We start from the raw sequence: 22304 nt of genomic DNA on the forward strand, positions 1-22304 counted from the left end.
AGATAGATAGATAGATAGATAGATAGATAGATAGATAGATAGATAGATAGATAGATACTTTATTGATCCCGAGGGAAATTCAAGTCTCATAACATTATAAGTATTTATACAGCTGAGTTTGAAGTATTAATTTGTCAAAGATGGGAATGAAAGTTGAAGTTCGATCACAGAACTTGATGCTCTGTTTCCTGTCAGGTTTTGATCTGTGTGAGGTCGGTCAGGAGGAGGTCGTGTTGAAGACGGGAAAACAAGCGAGCAGACGCACGATGCACTTTGCTCTTCAGTCTCTTCTGGCTCTCTTTGGTGAGAACAAAGCAGAGCTCAAAATGAAGTAAACCCCACGAAACGTCTCCCTCAGCTCCGTCCTAATACTCCTTCTCTGTCTCCTCAGACTCCACGGAGCTTCCCAAGCGTCTGAGCATGGACAGCTCCTCGTCGCTGGAGTCGCTCTCCTCCTCCCAGTCCACCTCCCAGCCTCACTCCTTACCCCTCTCCTTCAGCGGCTTCCCCCCTCAGCCCGCCTTCTTACCCCCCGCCTGCCCCGACAACCTCTCCTGCGATGCCATCTCCGTCTACAGCCTCAGCTCCCTCGCCTCCTCCCTCAGCTTCCTGTCCCGGCCCGAGCCCGCAGGAAGTGACATCATCAGCCAGCGTTCTCATCCGCAGGACCTGGATAGGTCTCGAGGCGGAGGGGGTCTGTACTCCTCGCATCGAAACTCAGGAGGCCTGCAAAGAGGTCGGCTGGCCAATCAGGGCGGAGGAAGAGGGGAGGAGGAGGACTACGAGGGGTACTCCATAATCAGCAGCGAGCCGCTAGGGCGAGGGAGGAGGGAGTGTGACACGCTGCCTCTGCCTGCAGGACACAGACAGGGCCGAGGGGCAGCTGGGCGAGGGTCTGCAGGGGCTCATGGGTACCCTCTTACGATGTCCTCCAAAGGAAGCGTCAGCACACCAACGTCTCCAATAAAAGCCCCGCCCCCGCCGCCCCGGAAACCTTCTGCAAGCCCCAAAGACAGGCAGCCAATGTAAGTTCAGTCTGCTGAGTCTTAAACAGGACCACCATCGCTGCACATTTCTGCTAACACTTAGCATCAGGAACAGTTCCCAAGTGTGTGGCTTCACACGGCAGTGAAAGCACAAGAGGAACGCTGTGTGACGACCCAGCAGGAGCTTCACATGAACACGTTCACACACACTCAAAAACAAACGGACGATTTGTCGGCCCATCTTTAACCCTTAAAGTCACATTCCTGTGTGACGTGAGAACGCGGCAGAAAACCATTCAAGAAAAGGACCCACAAGCCCGCGGGCGGGCGATGGCGTGGATTTCCCACGACCAGAGATCTTTGTGCATGTAATGAAGCTGCTTCATTCTCATCTTTGCTCTTTCACTCATACATCCAATTACACCGCGCGTTGAAACATCACTCGTGCTTATTTGCTTGTGGTGAATTCTCTTAAATGTTTCCTGCTTTCTTCACACGTTGGCTCAACCTGACTTCCCGTGGAAGATGTCTGAATCAAGTGGGAATGTGAAGTTCAGCAGTTTACATGAAGACATGCTGTTACAGTAAATGTTCATGAGTTTGAAAACACCTGTGCTCCATCATGATTTGAAAGATCGACTCCAACGTGAGTCAGTTTAATAATTAGACATAAAATGTTTTTCTTTTTGGTTTTGTTCCAGCTCATCTCCTCAGAGGTTGGGGAAAGGGAAGGTGAGCAGCTCGGAGTCGGACCAGTCGAGCACCGAGACAGACAGCACGGTCAAGTCCCAGGAGGAGAGGACCATGCCGGTGGGACAGCTGGACCCGCAGGAGCTGGCCCAGAAGATTCTGGAGGAGACGCAGAGCCACATGCAGGCTGTGGAGAGCATGCAGAAGGCAAACATCAGAGGCACGACGCAGAGGGCAGGCGAGGGGAAAGAGGAGGTGCAGGCCAGGCAGACGTCTCTGTCTACTCCCACGACCCCGACTCAGACTGGAGGAGCGCGGGGGTTTCAGCCCTCTGAGACCAGCGCCTTCAGCAGACCTCCCAGCAGAGCCAGTTTAAAGGCTTCGTCCTCCCCTCTCTCCCTCTCTGGACCTCTTTCACCTCTCTCCCCTTCTGTCTCGACGCCTCCTCCAACCCGACCCAAACCTCCGTCCCGCTCCTCATCCTTGCAGAAGATCAGCTCCGGGTACAGCAGCCCGCCTCATTCCTCTCCGTCTTTATCGCTCTCTGTAAAAAAACAGAATTCCTTTTTTTACACAGGTTGCCCAGACATGCATGCCCAGGCTACGCTCAAACTTAAATACCCTCCCTCACCTTACACCTCCCACGTGTCACCGTCTCACTCTCCTGCTGACAACGCCCCGTCTCCAGCTCTTTCCTACTCCTCGACAGGATCCGTTTCTGCCTCCTCTAGCCCTGCAAACACCCACGAACTGAGCCAGGTCAAACAGGATAATAAAGTACAGACGATTCATAACTTAAAGGCGTTCTGGGTCGGCGCTGGTCAGAAACACGAGGAGCCCTGTCCGGCCACTTATCTCCGAGGTGGGAATAAAAAAATGAGCACAGTTCAGAAAGATGTTTTGGGTTTGCTTAATCTCTCCCCTCGACATGAATCTGCGAGCAGAGATGTAAAGGAATCTAAAGAGCACAACACTGTCGAGAGACCGAACGGTCACCAAAATCTGGAGGCTAAACCTCCTCCACCTCCTCCTTCTAAAAAGCCCACAAACTCCAAAGGAAGCATCAAACTTCCCTCTGGGAACGGCTTCAAGTTTCACTCTCCTGGACATTTTTTTCCTTCTTCTAAATGTTGAGGGTTGGGATATTCGCCGTGCTGAACCGTAGACTTTTCAAAAAGAAGTGGAAGTAGCCTTTGTGACGACACCCATTTGTGGACTTTTGTAATGAAACCTCAAACTTCATTGTTGTCATTTGCGTTGTTGTTTATTTAAGCTAAAGGTGACCATATTTGGATAAATGATGTGAAGCTGAAGATGGGGGAGGAGTTACTAAATTCTAAGTCATCAGCTAATGCTAGCACAAGCTTAGTCAGAAAGGTGCATTTGACAGTCACAGAAAAGAGCATAATATTTTTCATGAATATTTTTTTCTAGCGTAAAGCAGTCTTACACTGAAGTAGCTTATTACTTGCATTTTTTGAACTGGCCAGCAGGGGGCGAATTCAGACATGTGTATTGAAGTCCATGTAAAAATTATCCTACTTTTAGTTTATAGTTAATCAATCCAAGGTAGTCCTAACGTTAGCTGATGACTTTGCATTTTGTAACCCCTCGCTTGGTTTTAGCTACCTGCACATGTCAGAAATTGGTTACGTATTGGCCCAAATTAAAAAAGGAGAAGTGAAATGGCCAACTTGGAGCCTTAAAGTGGCGGTATGCACCAGGTATTGGATATTTTTCTTAAACACGGTGGTATTTAAATCCAAGTATTGAAGAATGTGCCTGTGTGGGCTAATTCCCCTTCTTGTGTGCAGTCTATGAGACAGAAGGCCGATCCTCTGTGTCATTCTCGTTGTTTGTACTTTGACAGAAGCCGTTCTGTCCGCCACATTTTTTAACAATACCTGCTGAAGGAAAGGAGATTACGAACTCTTTCATACTGACAGTGATTTAACATGTTATTATTATTATTATTATTATTATAGTTTATGTGTGTGAAGGGATGTTTTGAATGTGATGACTGTGCCTTCTTGTGGAGAAACCTGGAAGGACAAAATGACTCTGAGAGAAATCTCTGGCTTTAATGTTATTTTAATGACTGACTAGAGAGCATGTGTGTCATTGCCTCCATGTACTGTACTCGCAGTCTGCCGACTGTATGCCTGAAAAAAAAAAAAAGTTTTATGTCGACCTTAAATGCTCGCTACACTTGTGCAAATTGACCTGATCTGGATATATTGTGTTGTATTATTAATGCCTATTGTTGTCATTTATTTTATAAAGTTCACTGTGTTTTTCAGTCATTATTATGCATTTTATATAAAGATTAAACAGAGGAACAAGTGAGGAAAACGCCTTGCTATTTTTTATACAGATTTGGTTTGATGGGTTATTATCAGCATGGTTGAAGGATATGACAAATAAATATGTTTGTTTCTTGTCTTGCTTTAATGACATAAATCAATTTTTAGGAAATCAATTCGGAGGCACTTTTCGTGACCTGTGCTTATACGCAACCCCATTTCAATGGAACATATTGTACTGTTTACAGGATTACATTAACCAAATTACAAAGTACTTGCAAACTTCTTCATAGAGAGTGCAATTTCATTACATTATAAAACAAGTGTTGAACAAATAACAATCAGACATCACAGCATGAACAAAAGGTATGGAGTACACTTATCAATCAGTATTTTAACTTTTGAAAATAAAGACATATACATATGGACAACAATAAAATGTGTTGAAATAAATCATTTATTATACATTTAAAAACTGAACTTCAAAGATGCAACACACAGAAAACAAACACAAGGACAACGTCTGAATCAAATAAAATCAGTCAAGAGCTTGTGCTATAATGTGAATTCCTACCAAGTTATTAAAGTTAAAGTGCTGGTCGATGGAATGAAGAAACAATATCAGTTTCAAAATAATTATAATACAGGACTAACAATATGGAAAGCAAAAAAAGATGATTGTAATGGTCTCTTCAGGAGGGTCATATGTCTACTATAAATCATTAATTAAACTACAAACGTATTTTTTAATAGTTCATATAATTTTATTATATTCATTTTTAGATTAATCTGGAGAAAGTACAGTTCAAATATGTTTTGTTTTTTTTTACCTTTAAAACAACATTTGTCCTGTAACGGTGTAAGAGACAGTGTAATTAATGGGGCGGATATTTCAGCCAATCAGAGACATCCAGGAGGGCGGAACGAACTTGTTGATAATTCGATCTGTCGTCGACGCCCAGTGCGCAGGCGCAGCCCGGGTGGTGACGAAGATGGTGCTCATCAAGGAATAGTGAGTGTTAAATGCTTTTTTAAAAACGGGTTTTCGCGCATTTAAAGGGGACAATTTCAACAATTTGTGATCTGGATTGTATGAGTAAACGTGCGCGTGTTGTGTAGGGCTGCCGGCGGTTTGATTTGACCCCCGTCAATCACGTAAAAAGGCAGCTTTGAGACGGGTGGATAACGGCACTCACCGGTCTTTTTTAGGCGTCGCTAGTGCCAGCTAGTGCTAGCTCCTGAGTTGAACCAAAGCAAAGCAGGAGGGGATAATTAGCTCCTTAATAAGAGAGAATTACAATAAAAAGGCTTCACTTATTACCATCAAACGGTACATTTTATTTTTGTTAACGTGGCCTTTAGCTGTTTAACCTATCCCCCCCCTCGGCGTTAGCATTGCTAGTCAGTTAGCATGAAGTACTGTTATGTTAAGCTCGTGAGTGACAGATTAAGGACCTCGGATTTAACAAACAGTGCTAGCTGGCTAAAGTTAGCCGGCTAGCTGCTACTAGCGTGCCAATTTTTCTGACACTCATTTGTACAGCACACACACACACAGCTAACACTGAGCTAGCTAGCAGAAACCTTTACCCAGCGTTAACAACGAGTTAAATGGGAACATTTCCCCCCACACACCTGTAAATACACACTGGTCTTTCCCTTCAAGATAGCATGAAGCTATGGGAGGACTGGTGTTGTGACATCGACCAGTCTGGTCCCTTTAACTGGGCGGCTAATGGTGCCATAATGGTAAAACTGGCCCATTAATGAAGGCTGCACTGGTGGCTTCTTCTTCTCTCTGTTTTTATCTCAGCACAGATACCTTTCACTTTGTGTTAAACCTGAAAAGGCTCTGCATAGTGATACCTGTTGTATCATGTAGGTGTTAAAGTCAGCACACAGCATTAGAGCTGACTTAAATCACAGCTTCACCTCAAGGTGTTCACTTACAAAGTGTTGTGCTTTAATGTCTCTTAATCATAATTGTAGTATAATTTAAAAAAGAAATAAACAACCAAGATGTTTATCCATATTCATCCAACAACTGCAATGATAGCGTGATTTGTTTTTCTGTTTTTTAAAAGCATAATATCAAAGTTTTAAATTGGATATGATACCAATAAAACAAAAAAAATCCAGGACACGCACTATTTGGTATTTTTTATTTTTTAAGATGTCAACAAATTGCAGGCACCTCCTGCACATTGCCTAAATTGCTGTTGGCAACCATAGGTTTCAGAAACAATGCCAGTGTTGTTTGTTCAATTTCGACAACATGTAGGAGTTTGTTCCTCTCCTGTTTTTAGCTTTCGTCTTGTGAAATAGATACTACATTGATCACTTGAAAAGCAGAGATTGTAGCATCTGAAAACACGTGGTATATAAAAAAAGAATTGGCGTTGTGATGACCTTAGATAATGGTAAACCTGGCCGGTGAAAGATAAAGCGAGAAAAATGAAACTTAATTCAATAAAATGTTCGTATTGGGGGGGAAATGGTATTCCACCAGTCAGTGAAAAGCCAGTAATGCTCAACCAGTTTTCCTCATCTATGTTCAAAGAACATTAGATTTACTATCATGTTTAATCTCTATTCTGCTATTTAAACGATAAGCAAAACAAATCTTATTGAATTATAAATGATGATATCCACAAGATTAAACATGTAAATCATTTTGATTGAGCGTAGAACTTTGAGAGAACAATGTGGGACTGGCTCGTGAGGAGGTGAAGAGTTCATTCACTCGATGAAGTGTTACTGATTTCTTACTCGGTGCCGCGCGCGTGTATAGACGTGATAAACTCAAAGTATACGGAGGACAGTGCAGTCATTGATCGTCTTATTATGAGCCGTTACATGTTGCATTAAACACCATAATGTGAAAAGCCATCTTGTAAAAAAAAAAAAAAACACCATGAGGTTCGATGCTTATTTCTGACCTCCTGCAGGTTTTTTTTTTATCTCATTCATAGGAAGGCAACGCTAATAAGATGATTTAGATGTGAGACTAGTAAAAATGTTGAATGTCGTTTTGATAACGAAGAACAAAAAAAGAAGTCTTTGTCTCCCAGTATTGGGTATACTTGTTTTGTATTTCCAAAAAATGCAGGTAAAATGTCTAAATCTCATAAATGTGTCGGCAGCATTTCGGTTTAAAGGCTCCGTCTTCGGTCAGCATTCAGTAAAAACATGTGACCTGTAGTTTCTTTTTAGAGTTTTTATCGATCATTAAAAATAACACATTGCATCGTTTGACAACACTTGATGTTAAAAGGTGTTGAAGTTCTTTTTTCAGCAGAAAATCAAAGTCTTGAGTTGCACACGAGAGTCTGTCAAACACACTGACCTGCACGGTGAAATTCTCCACTTTCATCATAAAAAGGAAGAGTTGTTATCACTGTTGTGAAACCCGGCTGTGCTTATGCTTGACAGAGGGACATTACTCTTTACATGTGGGTGCATTAGGTCTGCCCTGCGTGTAATGACAAGCTGCAGATGACTCTGTAATGAGTTGCCTGCTCCTGAAATGTTCAAAGAAGCTCACTGTGATTTTCAAAGGCTTAAGATGACTTATTAGAATTGACTGTGTTGTATTAGCAATAGTCTATTTTCATATTCTGTCTCTATCAGGCCCTGATCAGTTTCTTAACAGTGAGTCATCAATAACTTGTTAATTATTAACACTGAAGAGAAGTTGATTCTTTCGAGTGTCACCTCTGCAGCGAGACTTGCAACTTTTTGGTCTCAGATTTGTCTTGATTAGAAGCAGAACAGTTTTTTTTTATGTCCTCAGATGATCCTTTCTTTCTCCTGTAATATAAACTGATGCTACCAAACTTTATGCAACCACTTCCAAACTATGGAAACTATGCGAGCAAGTTTGATCTTGCCTGATTATAATTTCTCATCTTTTCAGGTAAACAGTCAGGTGTGTAGACTTCCCTCAGACTGAACGCTCCAGATGTAATCACCTCTGGTTTGATTGTTTACTCGCTGCGTGTCGTTTGACTAACGGACTTTAAAATCTCCTCCAGTAGTTCCTTTAGTACATTTTTGTCAGAGCCGAAACCACAAACTCTGCCCTCTGCCTTTTTGTGTTTTTCCAGTTGTGCAACTTTGGTTACATTTCTGTCCGTGCCAAAAATCTGCATGGGTCGCTCACAATTTGATTTATTGCTTCTTCTTTTTTTCTTTTTTTTAATGTTTATTTATATTTTAAAGTTCTCTCTGTTTCAAGAAGAACGTGTCCAAGTGATGGCTGAAGCCTTTGTTTGTGCAGAAGAATAAACAGTGGTGCACGGTGTGTGTGTGGTGTGTGTGTGAGCGAGCTGGGGGATGAACATGTGCTGGACATTTAGGTCGACCAACAACTCTGATCTTAACTTATTTATTTTATCTTCTGAAGCATAACATGATATATTATTCCTTTTTATTGCTGCGTTGTCTCCGTGGCTCGGTCGTCATCACATCTCTCCACTTTTATATTGATTCTGCGACGGCGTGATATTGTTCTCCCAGTCTTTGAAATCACTTCTTTTTCAGGGATATGAAGGCATGGCACAACGGGAGCTTCACATACACACACAGTCACACATGCACACACACACACGGCGCTCCGCTCCTTCCAGGATCAGCTGATCCCGTCTCTCCTCTGTAACACCCCTGTTAATACCTCCGGTCGAAACATCACACGATGTGAAGAATCAGGGTGAAGACTCGGGCGCTTGTGTGGTCTGTAAAATGATTTAAACATCACAACAGTCCAGATGATCTCGTCTAATCTTAACCCTTTATGTTCCTGGAGGACGTACTTTGTGGACGTTTGAGTGAAGGGGTCTCTCTGCCCTGAGTTTAGCTCGTCACTCGGCATAGTTTGACCCCACGCTCTGCCCCACCAGGAAGCTTCATCAAACAGTCAGTGTTTAGGTTGGAGGGCGGGGTGCGGAGTATGTCAGCACAATGTCTGCATGGTGAGAGGAGCAAGAAGCCCTTTGTGCCTGTTCACCTAAAGCCCGGCCTGTACTGCCGTCTTGTAGCTGCACAAACTGGAATATAATTATGATGAATAACTCGAAGAAGAGTCTTTATTTTCTCTAATTATAACTACTAGACAGTCTCTAAATGTCCGCCCCTTTTAAAAGCAGCACCTCTCAGAGTCACTGAAATAACACACAACCTGGAGATTATAATTGTTCTGAAAGGAAAACATTTCTTAATGCCGAGAATTTCACAAGTTTTTAACATCGGTGCGTGAACTTTAACTCCAGTGTTTGATGTTTTTATTGTGAGTCTTTCTTTCCGTTTCATCAACATTTCATCACATGTGACGTGGATGCTTGTTGACTCCTCACGATCATGAAAACAAACGCCGTGTTGCGTTCGTTCTTTGCATGTGTGACGGATGTTTCAAAGTGTTGGTGGTTCTAGTTTATTTGTTCATTTACCATATTTTATTGTTTTTGTTTTTTACCTTTTTAATCATTTATTGCTTGTTTTTTTTGACTGTTTGAATGTGATAAATGCATCCAGATGTTGTAAAATAGACGAGTAATAGTGATCTCAGTGTCAATCAAAACAATCATTCAGTGGCCCTGAAACATTAACTCAAAATCTTTTTATATTTATTTATATATTTTTTTAACATTTGGCAGAATTTCTACGTTCAGAAAGGGAAACCAAATGTTCTCCTTCTTTGGTCCCTCCATCAGTTCTCCACCACGTCAGGCCTCTCCCTGAACTTCATGCTGTTTAAACATTTTTTTGAGCTGAGTTGTTGCGTGAGAAATCACAGAAACATTTTTACAGTTTTTCCTGAACATTTTCAAATGAGACCACAGACTCCTCCAAATCCTTTGGCTCTTAGGATTTTTTTTATTACGTCTCTGTTTTGCACACAAATATGTTCAACTCTTTTGTCTCTCTCTCTTTCTCTCTCTCTCTTTTCCTTTCCTGCCCCACCCCTCCCTTGTTTTTCCTCTCACAGCCGCGTAGTGTTGCCAGTCTCTGTGGAAGAGGTGAGTATCTAAACCTCCCGAACACAGAACTCTTCACATTTCAATCCTTCCAAGTTTTTATTTTGTTTCTATTTCCTTCCACGTTGAGCTCGCTCGTCCTCTCATGGAACAGACTCAAGGACATGATAGTCTTTTGTTTGCCTCACAGACGTGTTGTGGCGTTTGCAGGGAGTCTGTTTGAGCCCAGCTCTTTAAACTGCAGACACCATTTTATTTAATGAAATTGCACTCCCATCCCATGTAGCCTGAAATATCGACAACGTTCGGTTGAGTGAGTCCAGAGACCCCACCGTGACATCCACTGACATCACACACTGGCCTTAATTCACAGCCCGTTCTGCTAGAGGATAAAAAAAAAAATGCTGCGGCCGGGATTTAAAGCTTTGAGTTTTTATGAGGAACAACGAGGCGTTTGTGTTGATCCTGGAAAAAAGGATTCTCCACAGAATGAGAGTTTTCTTGGTTAGTTATCAGCAGCTTTAATGTCCCGTCATGATGCAGCAATATCCTCCATCTTAATTCCAATATCAGAAGATCTACCTTTATTTTGAAAAGCGTTACGGAGGACTTTCCTGTATAAAGCTTTCACGGGTTGATAAAAAGATGTTCTGAGCTTACGACATTTTATTGAATCCATAAATACAAAACGTAAAGAGACTAAAGGTTAACAAGTACATAACACAACCTTTTATGAGCCTCACATATAAAGTCGACTTCACATGTTTAAACAGGAGAGAGAGGGGTTTTTGCAGGGAGTAGATCTCTGGGGCAGGTGCTGCGAGGATGCTGCATGACTAACAGCTTTTGCCTATTCTAGCAAATCAGCACAGCTTTTTGTCCCTGCTGGTCAAGTCATTTATTCTTATGCTGTTTCTCTTCTTCTACTTCCTCCCAGTATCAAGTAGGGCAGCTGTTCTCCGTGGCTGAGGCCAGCAAGAATGAGACGGGAGGAGGAGAAGGCATCGAGGTGCTGAAGAACGAGCCTTACGAGAAGGATGGGGAGAAGGGACAGTACACACATAAAATCTACCATCTAAAGAGGCGAGTCTTTGAAACACCTCTGAACTCATTTTAGATGTTCTTCAGGGGAGAAAGTCTTTCTTTCTTTCTGACCAGATTCCAGGAAAGTTGGTTTTGAAGAGACGACGTCACATCTGCGGAATATGTAACGAAAATAAGGCAGCGAGAATCACTCCCATGATTCCCCCCGAGCCTCGACGTCGTCTGTCGTTAGCGCGTTGATTTAAGAGCGGATTTTACACACTGCACGTTTTAAAGTTTCACAACATTTAAGGCAGCCTTTACAGCTCGCTACCGGAAGAGAGAAGGAGGAGATGCAAGTTCAATAAAATCTTGTTTTTAAGTTGAAAAATCTCCAGGCTTCTTTGGCAGGAGTGAACGTCAATTAGGAGGCGACGAAGGGAATCCAAGACGTCGAGTCAGAAAATCACAAACTCTGCACCGTGCAGTCTTCATCGTTTGGATCTTAAAAAGTCTTCAGCTGGATTTTAGATTAAAAGTTTGCAGACGCTCTTGATTTACAACATGATTCGATTCCCAGCTTCCCATAAAGCTGATTTTGTATCTTCGACTTAAAAGTCTTATCATTCGAAAACTCCAGCTCAACAAAGCTGGCGTCGCTCTCGGCTTTGGCCAGCGCACCAAACAAGTGTCATAAGTACGTTAGGCACGGCAAACGTGGAGCTGGCACCGGACGCGTGTGTGTGTGTGCGTTTGTATCACAGGAAACTTCACCAGCTTGCCGCCAGCTGTTAAATCTGATGGTGGAGTTTTTGGCAGGCGTCTTAACGGGAGACATTAGGTGTTGATGAAACCTCTGCTTGCCAAAATAAGCCACCAGCCTTACCTTCCCCTCGTGCTGTTTGCACGTCTCGTCTCCGCAGTAAGGAAGTGTCTGCACACAAACGATGGAGGGAAGTTTGTGACTCACAGACGTGATATCAGAATAATGAGAGCTGAAGGCTTTTCCTACAAAAGGTCCTTATCTTGGCCCCCGTCAGGTGTTTCCTCCTGATTCGGCCACTTTGAGTGCTTCTTGCACGAGGCCTTTCATCCTTTCACCAACAGAAATAAAAAGACAATTCATGACATGTTGAAAAAAAAAATAAAAATCCAGCTCTGCAGAAACTTTCATGATTGTTAACGCGGCATGTTTTGAGTGAACCTGATTGTCTGACTTGTTTTTTTTTTTCTTCTTCTCCTCCTGCAGTAAAGTCCCGGCGTATGTGAAGATGATCGCACCAGAGGGAGCTTTAGTTTTTCACGAAAAAGCTTGGAACGCCTATCCATACTGTCGCACAAGTAGGTGACCCACTGAAGAGAAAACCCCCTCATGTCTGTTACTGCAGCGTGCATGCATGTAGAATAAAAAAGTACAAATGGAGGCCATGTAAAACTGATATTTTAAGGACTTTTTTTGATGAACATAAAGTCTCCTTTTGATACTTGTTCTAATTTGTTGTCTTTTTTTCCTCCCTCCTCCCGCTGCAGTTGTGACGGTGAGTTTTTTCTTTACTTATCATATTTAAAGGCTTTTTCACAGCTGCACATCTTCTCAAAGTGTTTCGTCTCTGCAGGCTTAATGTCGTTTTAACTCTTACTCTGGGAGTTGAGTCGCGAGTTAAACTGCTCAAGCTAGAGCTGCGTTTAGCACACTGACCAGAGGATAGGAGGCGGAGCTTGAACCACGGCAATCTTATCACTTTCTGCATCACAGCACAAACCCGCGAATTAACGTCTTCATCGACACGTCATGCATATTCTCATAATTCAGTTCTGTGAACCGGCTCAGATTGAGTCGACCTGCGTGAACGGGTCGATGCAGCTGGAAAACAATTCAGATCATTTACGTTTTTAAGGAGCGACACTGAAGACAGGAAGTGCAGCAGGAAAGTGAATATTTGATGGCACTAGTTTATACATCTACGGCATGTGTCTTGTAAGCGGCCGCCATGACGGACTCGGAATGCTGATTGTTGTCATGGAGACCGCTGCATAAGGTAGAGCTAGTTGCTACTGAATTCTGCCGTTCTGTCGCTGTATTTGATGCTTTGATTAAAAAAAGAAAAAAAAAAGCGTCATGTCAGTTATACTCGGATACGTCGTCAGTCTTTCTCAGGTCGGTTTGACCCGTTTTGTTTTTGTTCATTTTTACTCCCATGATACACCGCAAACCTTGAGGTCATCTTTTGTTGTTGTTTTGATTGAGCGCCACCTAGCGGTGAATTTTACACACCGTACGTACTGAGCTGATGAACGCTCTCCAAGAATGTTTTGATTGGACTTCTTCCTCTTTCCGAGTACCGTCCTGTGTTTGTTTGTTCCACTTTACACAGCAGATTTACTCAAAGTTCATTCAAGTCATAACACCTCTTTTGTTCAAAGTGCAACAAATCTGCTTTAGACACGGTATATTTTTGCAGATTTGCTTCACACCACTGACTCAGGAAGTCACCGATGACTCCTTTTCTCGTGAAACGAGTCGTTGTTTTTCTTGGGATAATTTGCCGTTTTAAATGCCGGTGTGACTTGGCCTTTGAGCGTGAGCTTTATAAAGAGTGTTACTACCGACAGTGGGGTTAAAAATAGGGGCCGAGCGCTGCAGCGACACTTGTGTTGTTTCAGTCTAAAAGTCTGATTGCTTAATTGGATTTAGCCGCAGGCTTTAAGTACATCTCTTCTCCATTCATGGAATTCTCTGCACGGCGTGTGCCGAGATCAGCTGCACCTGTTTCCAATGTAGCAGCTCTACCTGTTTTTCCAAAATAAAGCTCATCAAAAGAACAAAATGCTGTCTTTTTACACCTTTTGTGTTTCCTTCCTTCCTTTCAGAATGAGTACATGAAGGACGACTTTATGATAAAGATCGAGACGTGGCACAAACCTGACATGGGAACTGTAGAAAATGTGAGTACAGGAGAGGACGACAGATCCCGACTGTTTGGACTTTTATTTTGGCCCGAAAACACCTAACCCTACATTTCCCACAATGCAATGCAGTTGTCCTTATTTTATTCTAGCCTGAAGGATGCCCCTCGCAAATCTGTGCTTGTATGTTGAAATTCAAAAGTCTCTCCATCCCTCTCTGTAACTGATGCTGTCCTCAGAGTCAAATAGGTTGGTGCATGCACAAGAGAGAGTCCAGGTTTCAGGACGCCCGTGTGCTTTATATTTGAATATTTGATTTAAACACGAAACAATCATTTGAATGAGAAAACAAAGAGTAGACAAAGTCTCCCTTGGTGCCTGTGTGCTGAGCTTGACTTGTTCCTCTCTCTCTGTGTTTCAGGTCCATGACCTGGACGATGAGACGTGGAGGACCGTGGAGGTGGTTCCCATAGATATCGCAAACAAAGAAGAAGTGGCAACCTCGGTGAGTTGTCGCCCTGCTTCTCTTTTTTTCCCCAAAAACTAAGACGAGAAACTCTTTAGTGTTTGGCTCAGTCCTAAAAAACCACAGCGTGATGTGTGCTGGTTGTCTCCACCCTGAGGAGGAGGTTGGTCATACAGGTTCCCTCGGACATGTTCTCAACTCTCTTTCTCCTCTTCAGTGCTACAAAAGATTTAGACTCGCAGGCATCATCTGGAAATGACCCGGACAGGAAAGAGGAAAGCTGATTGAAGTTCTGCAGGGTACCAAACTTACTTGATTGTTATTGGAGCATAGAGGCAAAGTGGGCGGGACCTAAGTGCAGGCTGATAATTACATCTTTTCCTTGTGACGGTTGCCTGGAAACGATGGTACTCAAAGTATTCTACTAGGACTTTTGGACGTGTTAGACAATTTGTTATGAGTTAAGATTTTAATCATTTGTAATCGGAGGATTTTTCTTCTTTTCATTGAGGTGAATTATCTGTAAATCTCCACAAAGGTTTTTGTACTAATGCCGTGTCGGATTCTGCACGTGTCTGTTTTTGTTTCAAGTTGCCCCTCAAACCGTCTCGACGTGTCCTCGTCTAATTCGCTCAGCTCAGGCACAAATTCAAAGATGCCTCAAGACGGCTGCCTCCCTCCGCTGAAAATCAGACCACCGAGACTCATCAGATGACATTTAACCTCCACGTTTGAGTCACTGAATGACTCCGTAATATACGACTACCACCCTGTCCAGCAGCTGGTTTATTATTCTCCGTCAGTGGAACATCCATTCATCCATTCATGTCTTTATTGAATTCTGTCTGAGTGTCCACTTCTTTGTTAAAGAGCGTCGATGAGTCTTTTTGAGCCTGTCCTCAGTGCGCGGTGGCAGCTGTCACTCTGTAATACCTGAACCTTCATGTTGGTCGAGGTTTAACATCTTACAGGAGGCATTAAGCCATTTCTATCCCGACGGGTCACTGTTGTAGCTGCGTTTCTTCGACCAGCTCGTCCACAGTAATGACTTAAGTGGATCAGTGTTGGGCTTAATCTCAACGTCCATCTGCTCCAGGTATTCACCACTCCTTCCCATCAGTCCTCCTGGATTAAAACAGCACAGGGAGCTGGGAGCGCGGGATTGGTGGAAAGGAGGGGAGTTGTAGTCTGTGAGCTCCAGAAACACACCTGCGTTTTCATCTTATGCCCACAGGGGGCGCTAGAGAGAATCTAATGAGACGAATGAGAAGACTACGCTTCTTTTTTTATAGAGCTGACACCAGTACAGATTATGAGTAGTTCATGGGGCCAATATTTGGATTCACAGTAACAAAAAATCTGATTTTAAAGTTGGAATATTACAAAGTCACAACACATGACTTTGTTTCAATGTTCTCCTCCTCTTCCTCCTGCTGCTGGCTGCTCTCGTCTCTGTGCACGTCAGCATCACCCAGGCTTCAGCGTTGATTCTCTGTCTGATTGGCCAGACAGCACACGAGTAATAGACAGACAGGGTGGTGAGTGAAAACAGAGCCAGAGGGAAAGACACACCTGTAGAGCAGTTTTTTTTATTATTATTATTATTGATCGATAAATAAAACGCTGATATGGATAATGGGCAAAATGCCAAATGGCTTTATCTGCGTAGCATGTATCACACAGTATCCGAGATAGACGGAGACAAGGATGAGAAAGAGGAAAAAAATCTCTTTAACTTTTAGGACGGTTGTGATTCAGGTTCTGGGGTCTTCCGGCTCTCCCACGTCACGGTGCAGCAGAGCTCCTGAAAGAAGCAGCTGTGGTCAATTAGTTTTTTTTTAGTTTTTTTTATTTGTCATTTGCTCTCTTTCAGGATTATAAGCCAGAAGAAGATCCGGCTCTTTTCCGCTCAGAAAAGACGGGCAGAGGACCTCTCAGCCCTGAATGGAAGGTAACGGAGCGCCGCAGAGCGAGGCAGCGTCATGACGGCTGTGAATCCTGGTGTCTTGACTCCAGTTTTTCTCCCTTTGCAGAATGAGTTGAAGACAGATTGCCCGTACATGTGTGCGTACAAACTGGTAACCGTCAAGTTCAAGTGGTGGGGTCTGCAGACCAAAGTGGAGGGCTTCATCCACAGGGTAATTATGGGGGGGAAATGTGTCCGTCATAAATTTAAATTCAGACCTGATAATATTGAAACAAAGGTTCATTTTCAAAGTGTTGTTTTTGTTTTAACCAGCAGAGGGCGACATGCCTCTGAGTAAAGTTTAAAACCTTAAAGTACCAAACATGCCGTCTTTGTTCTGGTTCTTTGATATTTAGGGAAACACGAGTCCTGCCGGGGGTTTTTTTTTTCCCTCTTTCTAACAACCTGTTTCATGTTGTTTCTGTCACAGCAAGAAAAGCGTATTTTCACCAACTTCCACCGCCAGCTGTTCTGCTGGATCGACAGATGGGTGGGTTTGACCATGGAAGACATCAGGCGGATGGAGGAGGAGACCCAAAAAGAGCTCGAGGAGGTAATCCACTATCCTGTCAGACTTGAGACTGGACCGTCTTGCTTTCAGGGTCTTCATGAAGTTATGACCATTTTGGAAAATATCGTTTGATAAGAACATTTAAAGACCTAGAAGATCACATTTGCATCCAGGAAGGTGCTCGAGAGAAATGTTCTGGGTTTTTTTATTGCCACTTTTAGTCATAGTAACTAGAAATCTTTCAATTTTTAAAATGTGAACAAAGCTGTTAGTTTTCTGAGAACTTCCTGGTTAATACAATTCAAAAACAGCTCAAAAGAGCAGACACCTGCATGAACATAAATCAGTGGGTTTTATAGATTGCTGCAGGAAACCAACATTTTCCTCCTCTAGATCATTACATACGTCGCCTTGGATAAAAGCATCTGCTCAATGAATTTTAGATTTGATGCTCTTAAATTGGTGAATTATCTTTGTAAGAGCTGTCTGAGCCGTTTTCTGGTTGGATGTAATTAGAAGGATGGGTGCGGATGGCTTAGTGGTTTTGTTGCGCCCCTTGCATGCAGGATGTAGTCTTCCATGCGGGTGGTCCAGGTTCATGTCCGGCCTGTGGCTCCTTTCCTGCATGTCATTCCCCCTACGCTTCCTATCCCTGGTTTCCTGCTCTGTCCACCGTCCAATCAAATCAGGCGAAGCAATCTTGACAAAAACAAAGCATATTAAAGTCTTCAGGTGTTCGAACAGCTGCTGCAGGTTTGTCCTGTTACAATAACTCCCAAGCTCTTTTTGTTGACTGATGTTTTTAGAGTTTTGTTTTGTTTTTAGCTGGAGACGACACAACATGTGAAAATTCTTCCTGCTTTAACCCTTTCACTCCCAACTCTCACATCAGATGCGTCAGAAGGGAGATGTGCGAGGCACCTCTGCGACGGAAGAGTAGAGCCCCCCCCCCCCCGCCGCTGTAGGTCAAACTCTAGAGGCAGGCTGAGTAAGTCTGCTCTGAAGGAGGAGAGGTGGCTGCTGCTGCTGCTGCTGCTGCATGGATCATTCTCCACCCTGCTGTTTGTTTTCAGCTCCGTCCTGCACGACGTCTTCCTCTTTGCATTCTGCTCTTTGTCGTTCAGCTCCTGTTCTTCAGACGTGGTTTAACTCACCCAGGCTGATTTGTCTTTGGGTTTTCACTTCATCTAGACTTTTCATCGTCGTCGTCATCGTTCAGGCCTCTTGTTCGCTTATTCATGATTATTCCTGATCAAACATGGGCGATGGTTCATGGAAGTGACGGATTGTTTTATTTTTATTTTTTAAAAAGAAGCTACATAAATAACTATAAGCCCGTCATATGTTCTCTAAAGTTTATAGTCGACCCTTATTTCACCTTATTGTCACATGACACGACAGACACACAGACTGACCTGAACCAGGAAGCAGCTTTGGTCTGAGCGAGACTCTGGGCTTTCCACTTCAGAAAGACGGGGGTGACTCAAGCTCGTTCCAGAGAGGGAGGTAACGTAACTTAAGCTCTGAGTCAGTCGGTTACTATGGTAACTGAGTCTGTCAACCTGATCTGGTCTGGAGCAGGTTTTCTAAGTTTCTCGCCGGTCTGATTTTACGTCAGTCTCTTTTTTTCCTGGAGGCTCAGACCGAAACAAATGTTTCTGTTTTGATCAACAAACGTTCCAGAATCGACGTCAGCGCTTCATGCAGCATTTAAAACGAATAAAAAGCGGCATGTCTGCAGCTTTTGCAGATGGAAGAAATGAATTTGTGACTATTCTTCCTAAAAACAAAAGGAGCCGGCTTTAACCACACGTGAAGAACGGGAGCATGTTCTGTACTGTGACTCGTTCTCTTTCTCTCCGCTGCTCATTAACTCGTTTGTTTTTTAAATGTCCTCATGTTTAATGTCCGCTCATCCTGCATGCTTCACTTTGTTCTCCTCCTCACCTTTGACTTCATGACCACCACTAACCTTTACTGGTTTGTTTCCCCCTCTGATTTCCTGCATGTGCACGACTCTCTTCACACATAGAAAAGTCGATTTCGTCTCCTCTGACGTCACTGACCTTTTTTTTTTTTTTTGTCCTTTCGCCCGGCAGCTGCGTAAAACAGGTCCGATTCGAGGCACCAGTGCTGCTCATGAGCAATGAGGCAAATCAACCAAACCCTGTCGTGATGATGTCATCAGAGACACGCCCACCACCACCACCACAACGATGACGCTGAGGACGAGACTCTCTGTCTCCTCCTGTCTCACATGATTCATCGGGGGGGGTTTGACACGATTGGTTAACAGTACTGTACAGCTCCTTTCCCCCCATCACAAGCCTCCTGTTCACTCAGAAAACACACAAAAAAAAAACATGGTTTTGCATACATATAAAAAGAAAAAAAAAAACTCTTTGCACAGAACGTAACTTGCCTGACATGTAATTGTTAGTTGATTATTACGATGGGCTTTGTTTTTATTCAGGTCTGTAAACCGGGACTCAGAAAGTCGAGCCTTTTAAATTCATTAGAATGTTGTTTTTAGGAAAACAGGTTCCCACAGAATTTGGTGTACGATGACTTTAGCAGGTATTGGACCATTTCTCTCCCCTCTTGTCCTTGTATTATAACTGTCCGTCTCTCTCGTCATTATTGTCTATATTCTCGTCTGGATCTCCTCCCTCTCTGTCTCGCCCTCCCCGGTGTCTGGCAGTCGTTTCGGGGTGTTATTCTGTCTTTTTTGTTGCTCTCATTCGGAGGCCAATCCATACCTGATGTTTGGAGTCAAAGCAAATTTTAATGCATGATGGTTTATTCTCTGCTTATTGTTTTAAAATGTTCAACATGCACACCAGGCTTCCTCCCGCCCTCTCTCTCTCTCTCTCTCTCTCTCTCTCTCTCTCTCTCTCTCTCTCTCGTCATAAGTGCATGTGATTATCAACAGCGACTCCTCCCTTTCAAACTGTCATTGCATGTGTGCAGTCCGTGCAATGCAGCTTTTTGCTCAAGTGGACTGTTTGTGTTGATCAGCGAGAGCTCGCCGGCGCCCTCTAGGAGAGTCTGTACTCGCGTGTTAGCGTGTGCGCGTCTGTGTGCTCGTTTGCGTCATCAAACTGCCTTCAAGGACTGTCGCTTTTTTTCAGACCGAGATTTTAAAAAAGCGTTGAGATTGAGCCGAGGCTTCCAGTCGAACGTGCCTCATGCTGTCGCTGCATGTCCTCTTCTCCTCTGCTAGGGCTTTAACTGGACGGCCTCCACTCAAGCTTTTTGTTGTTTTAACAAATGAGGATGAATCAAGGTCTCTCTTCTTTTTTTTTTTTTATAGATCTCTTAAACTGCAGCTTCTTCTCTCAGAGCGCAGGGGTCCAGGCAAATGTTGACAACCATTCTGGGTGTGTAGTCTTTATTTGTTTTAACGGTTTGAGTAAATGTAAAGAGTCTTGGCTGTTTTTAGAGTGGATGAAGCGCTTTAGCAAAGAGGGAAAACAGACTTGTACAGTTCAGCTCGGCGTTGGGTCGTGTACTTGGAGCCTGGTGGCATCTTCTCCCCACCTTTTTTTTTTTTTTTTCTCTCTGTCACAGCTGACATCATTTTGAGCATGATGCAGATCTGGTCGGGCTTTAGGTAAACATGTTTGTGGTGTTTTTTTATGATCATGGCGTAGCTTAGTGCAGTTACACAGCTTTGTTTTTTTCGATCAGGTATGAGTGTGTAGGTTTTGTCGTAACCTATCTATGCGTGGTTTAATGTGGGACAGGTTTAAAGAGAGTTCTAAGTGTACTTTATAATAGGCCCATTTATAGAAATGGACAAACTGTACATACAAAAACACTGACTTGAATGGGATGTTCACAGCTACTGCGCATCGTCAGGACTATTATTCAATACTGTACTGCTAACTTAAAATAAGTTATAAAGTTTTCAGAGCAGTGATGTCAGCTCTGCAGACGGTGAGCGGTGAGTCAGGTGGAGTAAGCTTTCCAGGTGTTGTCGTCACTAAAACCATGGTTAAACTGTACCTCATCCATGCTTTATGAATGTACAGATAGGAGACAGACGTGTCAAACGTTGCAGGATGCTTCTGTGCGGACACGTTTCACACCTGTACAAGCATGACGTGGGCCTGTTAGTCGTCAGTACATGAAGAGAGATTCACTCAAACAAATCTGGATTCTACGGAAGAGGATCAGGGCCGAGCATAGGGGGAGGAACATTTTGCATTTGGAGAATGATGTTGAAATGTTTGGAATAAACTAAAAGTGTTGAATAAAAAAAGTTGAATTTCTTGCACTGAGGAGAAAAAATTTTAATTTTCAAGGGAAAGGAAATTCCAACGTTGACGTTTAGTGCAAGATGTACGAAAATAAATCAGGAAATTCTTACTGCATTTTGTGAAAATGTATTTAAAAGTTGTATGAAGTTAAAACTTGCAAGTGCCAGAAAAACAACTCGGAAAAAAAATGTCTTTAAAATTGTGAGAATGAAGCTAAAATAAGTTGAATTCTCCAAATTCAGAAATATAGTTTTGACTTCAGTCAGGATATTTTGCACTAACAGATCACCTTCACATCCAGACTCTTTAAATTCAAAGTTGAACAGAATTGTTTTTGACATTTTTTTCAACAAAACGACAAAAGAATTTCTACCAGATTTAATTTCGGACACTTGCATTAAAATCTCAACTCTAAAAAACACTTCAAATGTCTTTTATTCAAAAAATGATCTTTTTGTCTCATAACTGGCACTACTTTTAAAAACTCAACTTCCTTCTCTGGATGCAAAATGACCAACAAATCTTTTTTTTTTTTCTTCTTCTTCTGACGCCCGGTCTCAATAATCTCTGTAAGATTCAGATCTACATGCTCTACACTTTTTCTTTTTTCTTGTTTTGTTTTGGGGTGTTTTTTTCCTCCGTTTGATGGGTGCTTTTTGAGACGCTCTCAAACTGCATCAGAGAAGAAGGGAATTCCTTTTTAAAGGTCGACTTCTCCTCAAAACCGAACTGCATTCAGCTCGACCTCGGACCTCCTGAACGAGGAGGGAAAAGCCTGTCTGAGTTCGATGGTGACGAGCGGCCTCGGCCTGTAGACTGAAGTAGACTGTGTGATGTTCGGGTGTGTAGCATTACCAGTGATGACTGTGAGGGGGAGGGGTAGAAGCTTAGGGAACAGATGGAGTCCAAAATACTGTTTTTGTTTTTTTTCTTTAATGTAATCATGAATAAGCACTTGCAAAATCTACTGTTTTCTTTCTTTTATGTTTTGTTTTCTTTTGTTTTTTTGAAAGACAAAGACTCGCAATGTATTCAAGTTTCTCTTTTTTCTGATGAGGCAAAATTCAGGGGAATTAGTAGTGAATGTATTGCAATTAGTTCCTCTTTTGTTTTCTTTTTCACGGCTTCCACGCTGTGGCAGAAGGTCTAGACAATGGAACATAACAGAATATCTAATAAATTTGAACAAATAAGACAATCGATGTGCCGTTTCTTTTT

General features: G+C 42.9%; 2 protein-coding genes across 2 annotated transcripts in view; both read left to right on the top strand.

Annotated features, from left to right (window-relative positions):
• The window catches only part of ttc28 (tetratricopeptide repeat domain 28), a 92457-nt gene extending 88381 nt beyond the window's left edge, over nucleotides 1-4076 (top strand). The window contains exons 33-35 of the mRNA XM_079363963.1: nucleotides 196-303; nucleotides 392-1025; nucleotides 1688-4076. Coding sequence (XP_079220089.1) covers nucleotides 196-303; nucleotides 392-1025; nucleotides 1688-2810 — 1865 coding nt within the window. The 3' untranslated portion in view covers nucleotides 2811-4076. The remainder of the gene's footprint in view (nucleotides 1-195; nucleotides 304-391; nucleotides 1026-1687) is intronic.
• An 836-nt stretch (nucleotides 4077-4912) lies between these two features.
• On the top strand, nucleotides 4913-22284 carry pitpnb (phosphatidylinositol transfer protein, beta). Its single transcript, XM_079364214.1, has 12 exons — nucleotides 4913-4991; nucleotides 9963-9993; nucleotides 10889-11034; nucleotides 12224-12315; nucleotides 12505-12512; nucleotides 13846-13920; nucleotides 14303-14386; nucleotides 16221-16298; nucleotides 16381-16485; nucleotides 16744-16866; nucleotides 17717-17812; nucleotides 18924-22284. The coding sequence occupies exons 1-11, from the start codon at nucleotides 4972-4974 to the stop codon at nucleotides 17762-17764; spliced, it is 810 nt and encodes a 269-aa protein (XP_079220340.1). The 5' UTR covers nucleotides 4913-4971; the 3' UTR covers nucleotides 17765-17812; nucleotides 18924-22284.
• The last annotated feature ends 20 nt before the right edge of the window (nucleotides 22285-22304 follow it).

This window comes from Symphodus melops (genome assembly GCF_947650265.1).
Source record: "Symphodus melops genome assembly, chromosome: 16".
In the NCBI taxonomy this organism is placed as follows: Eukaryota; Metazoa; Chordata; class Actinopteri; order Labriformes; family Labridae; genus Symphodus; species Symphodus melops.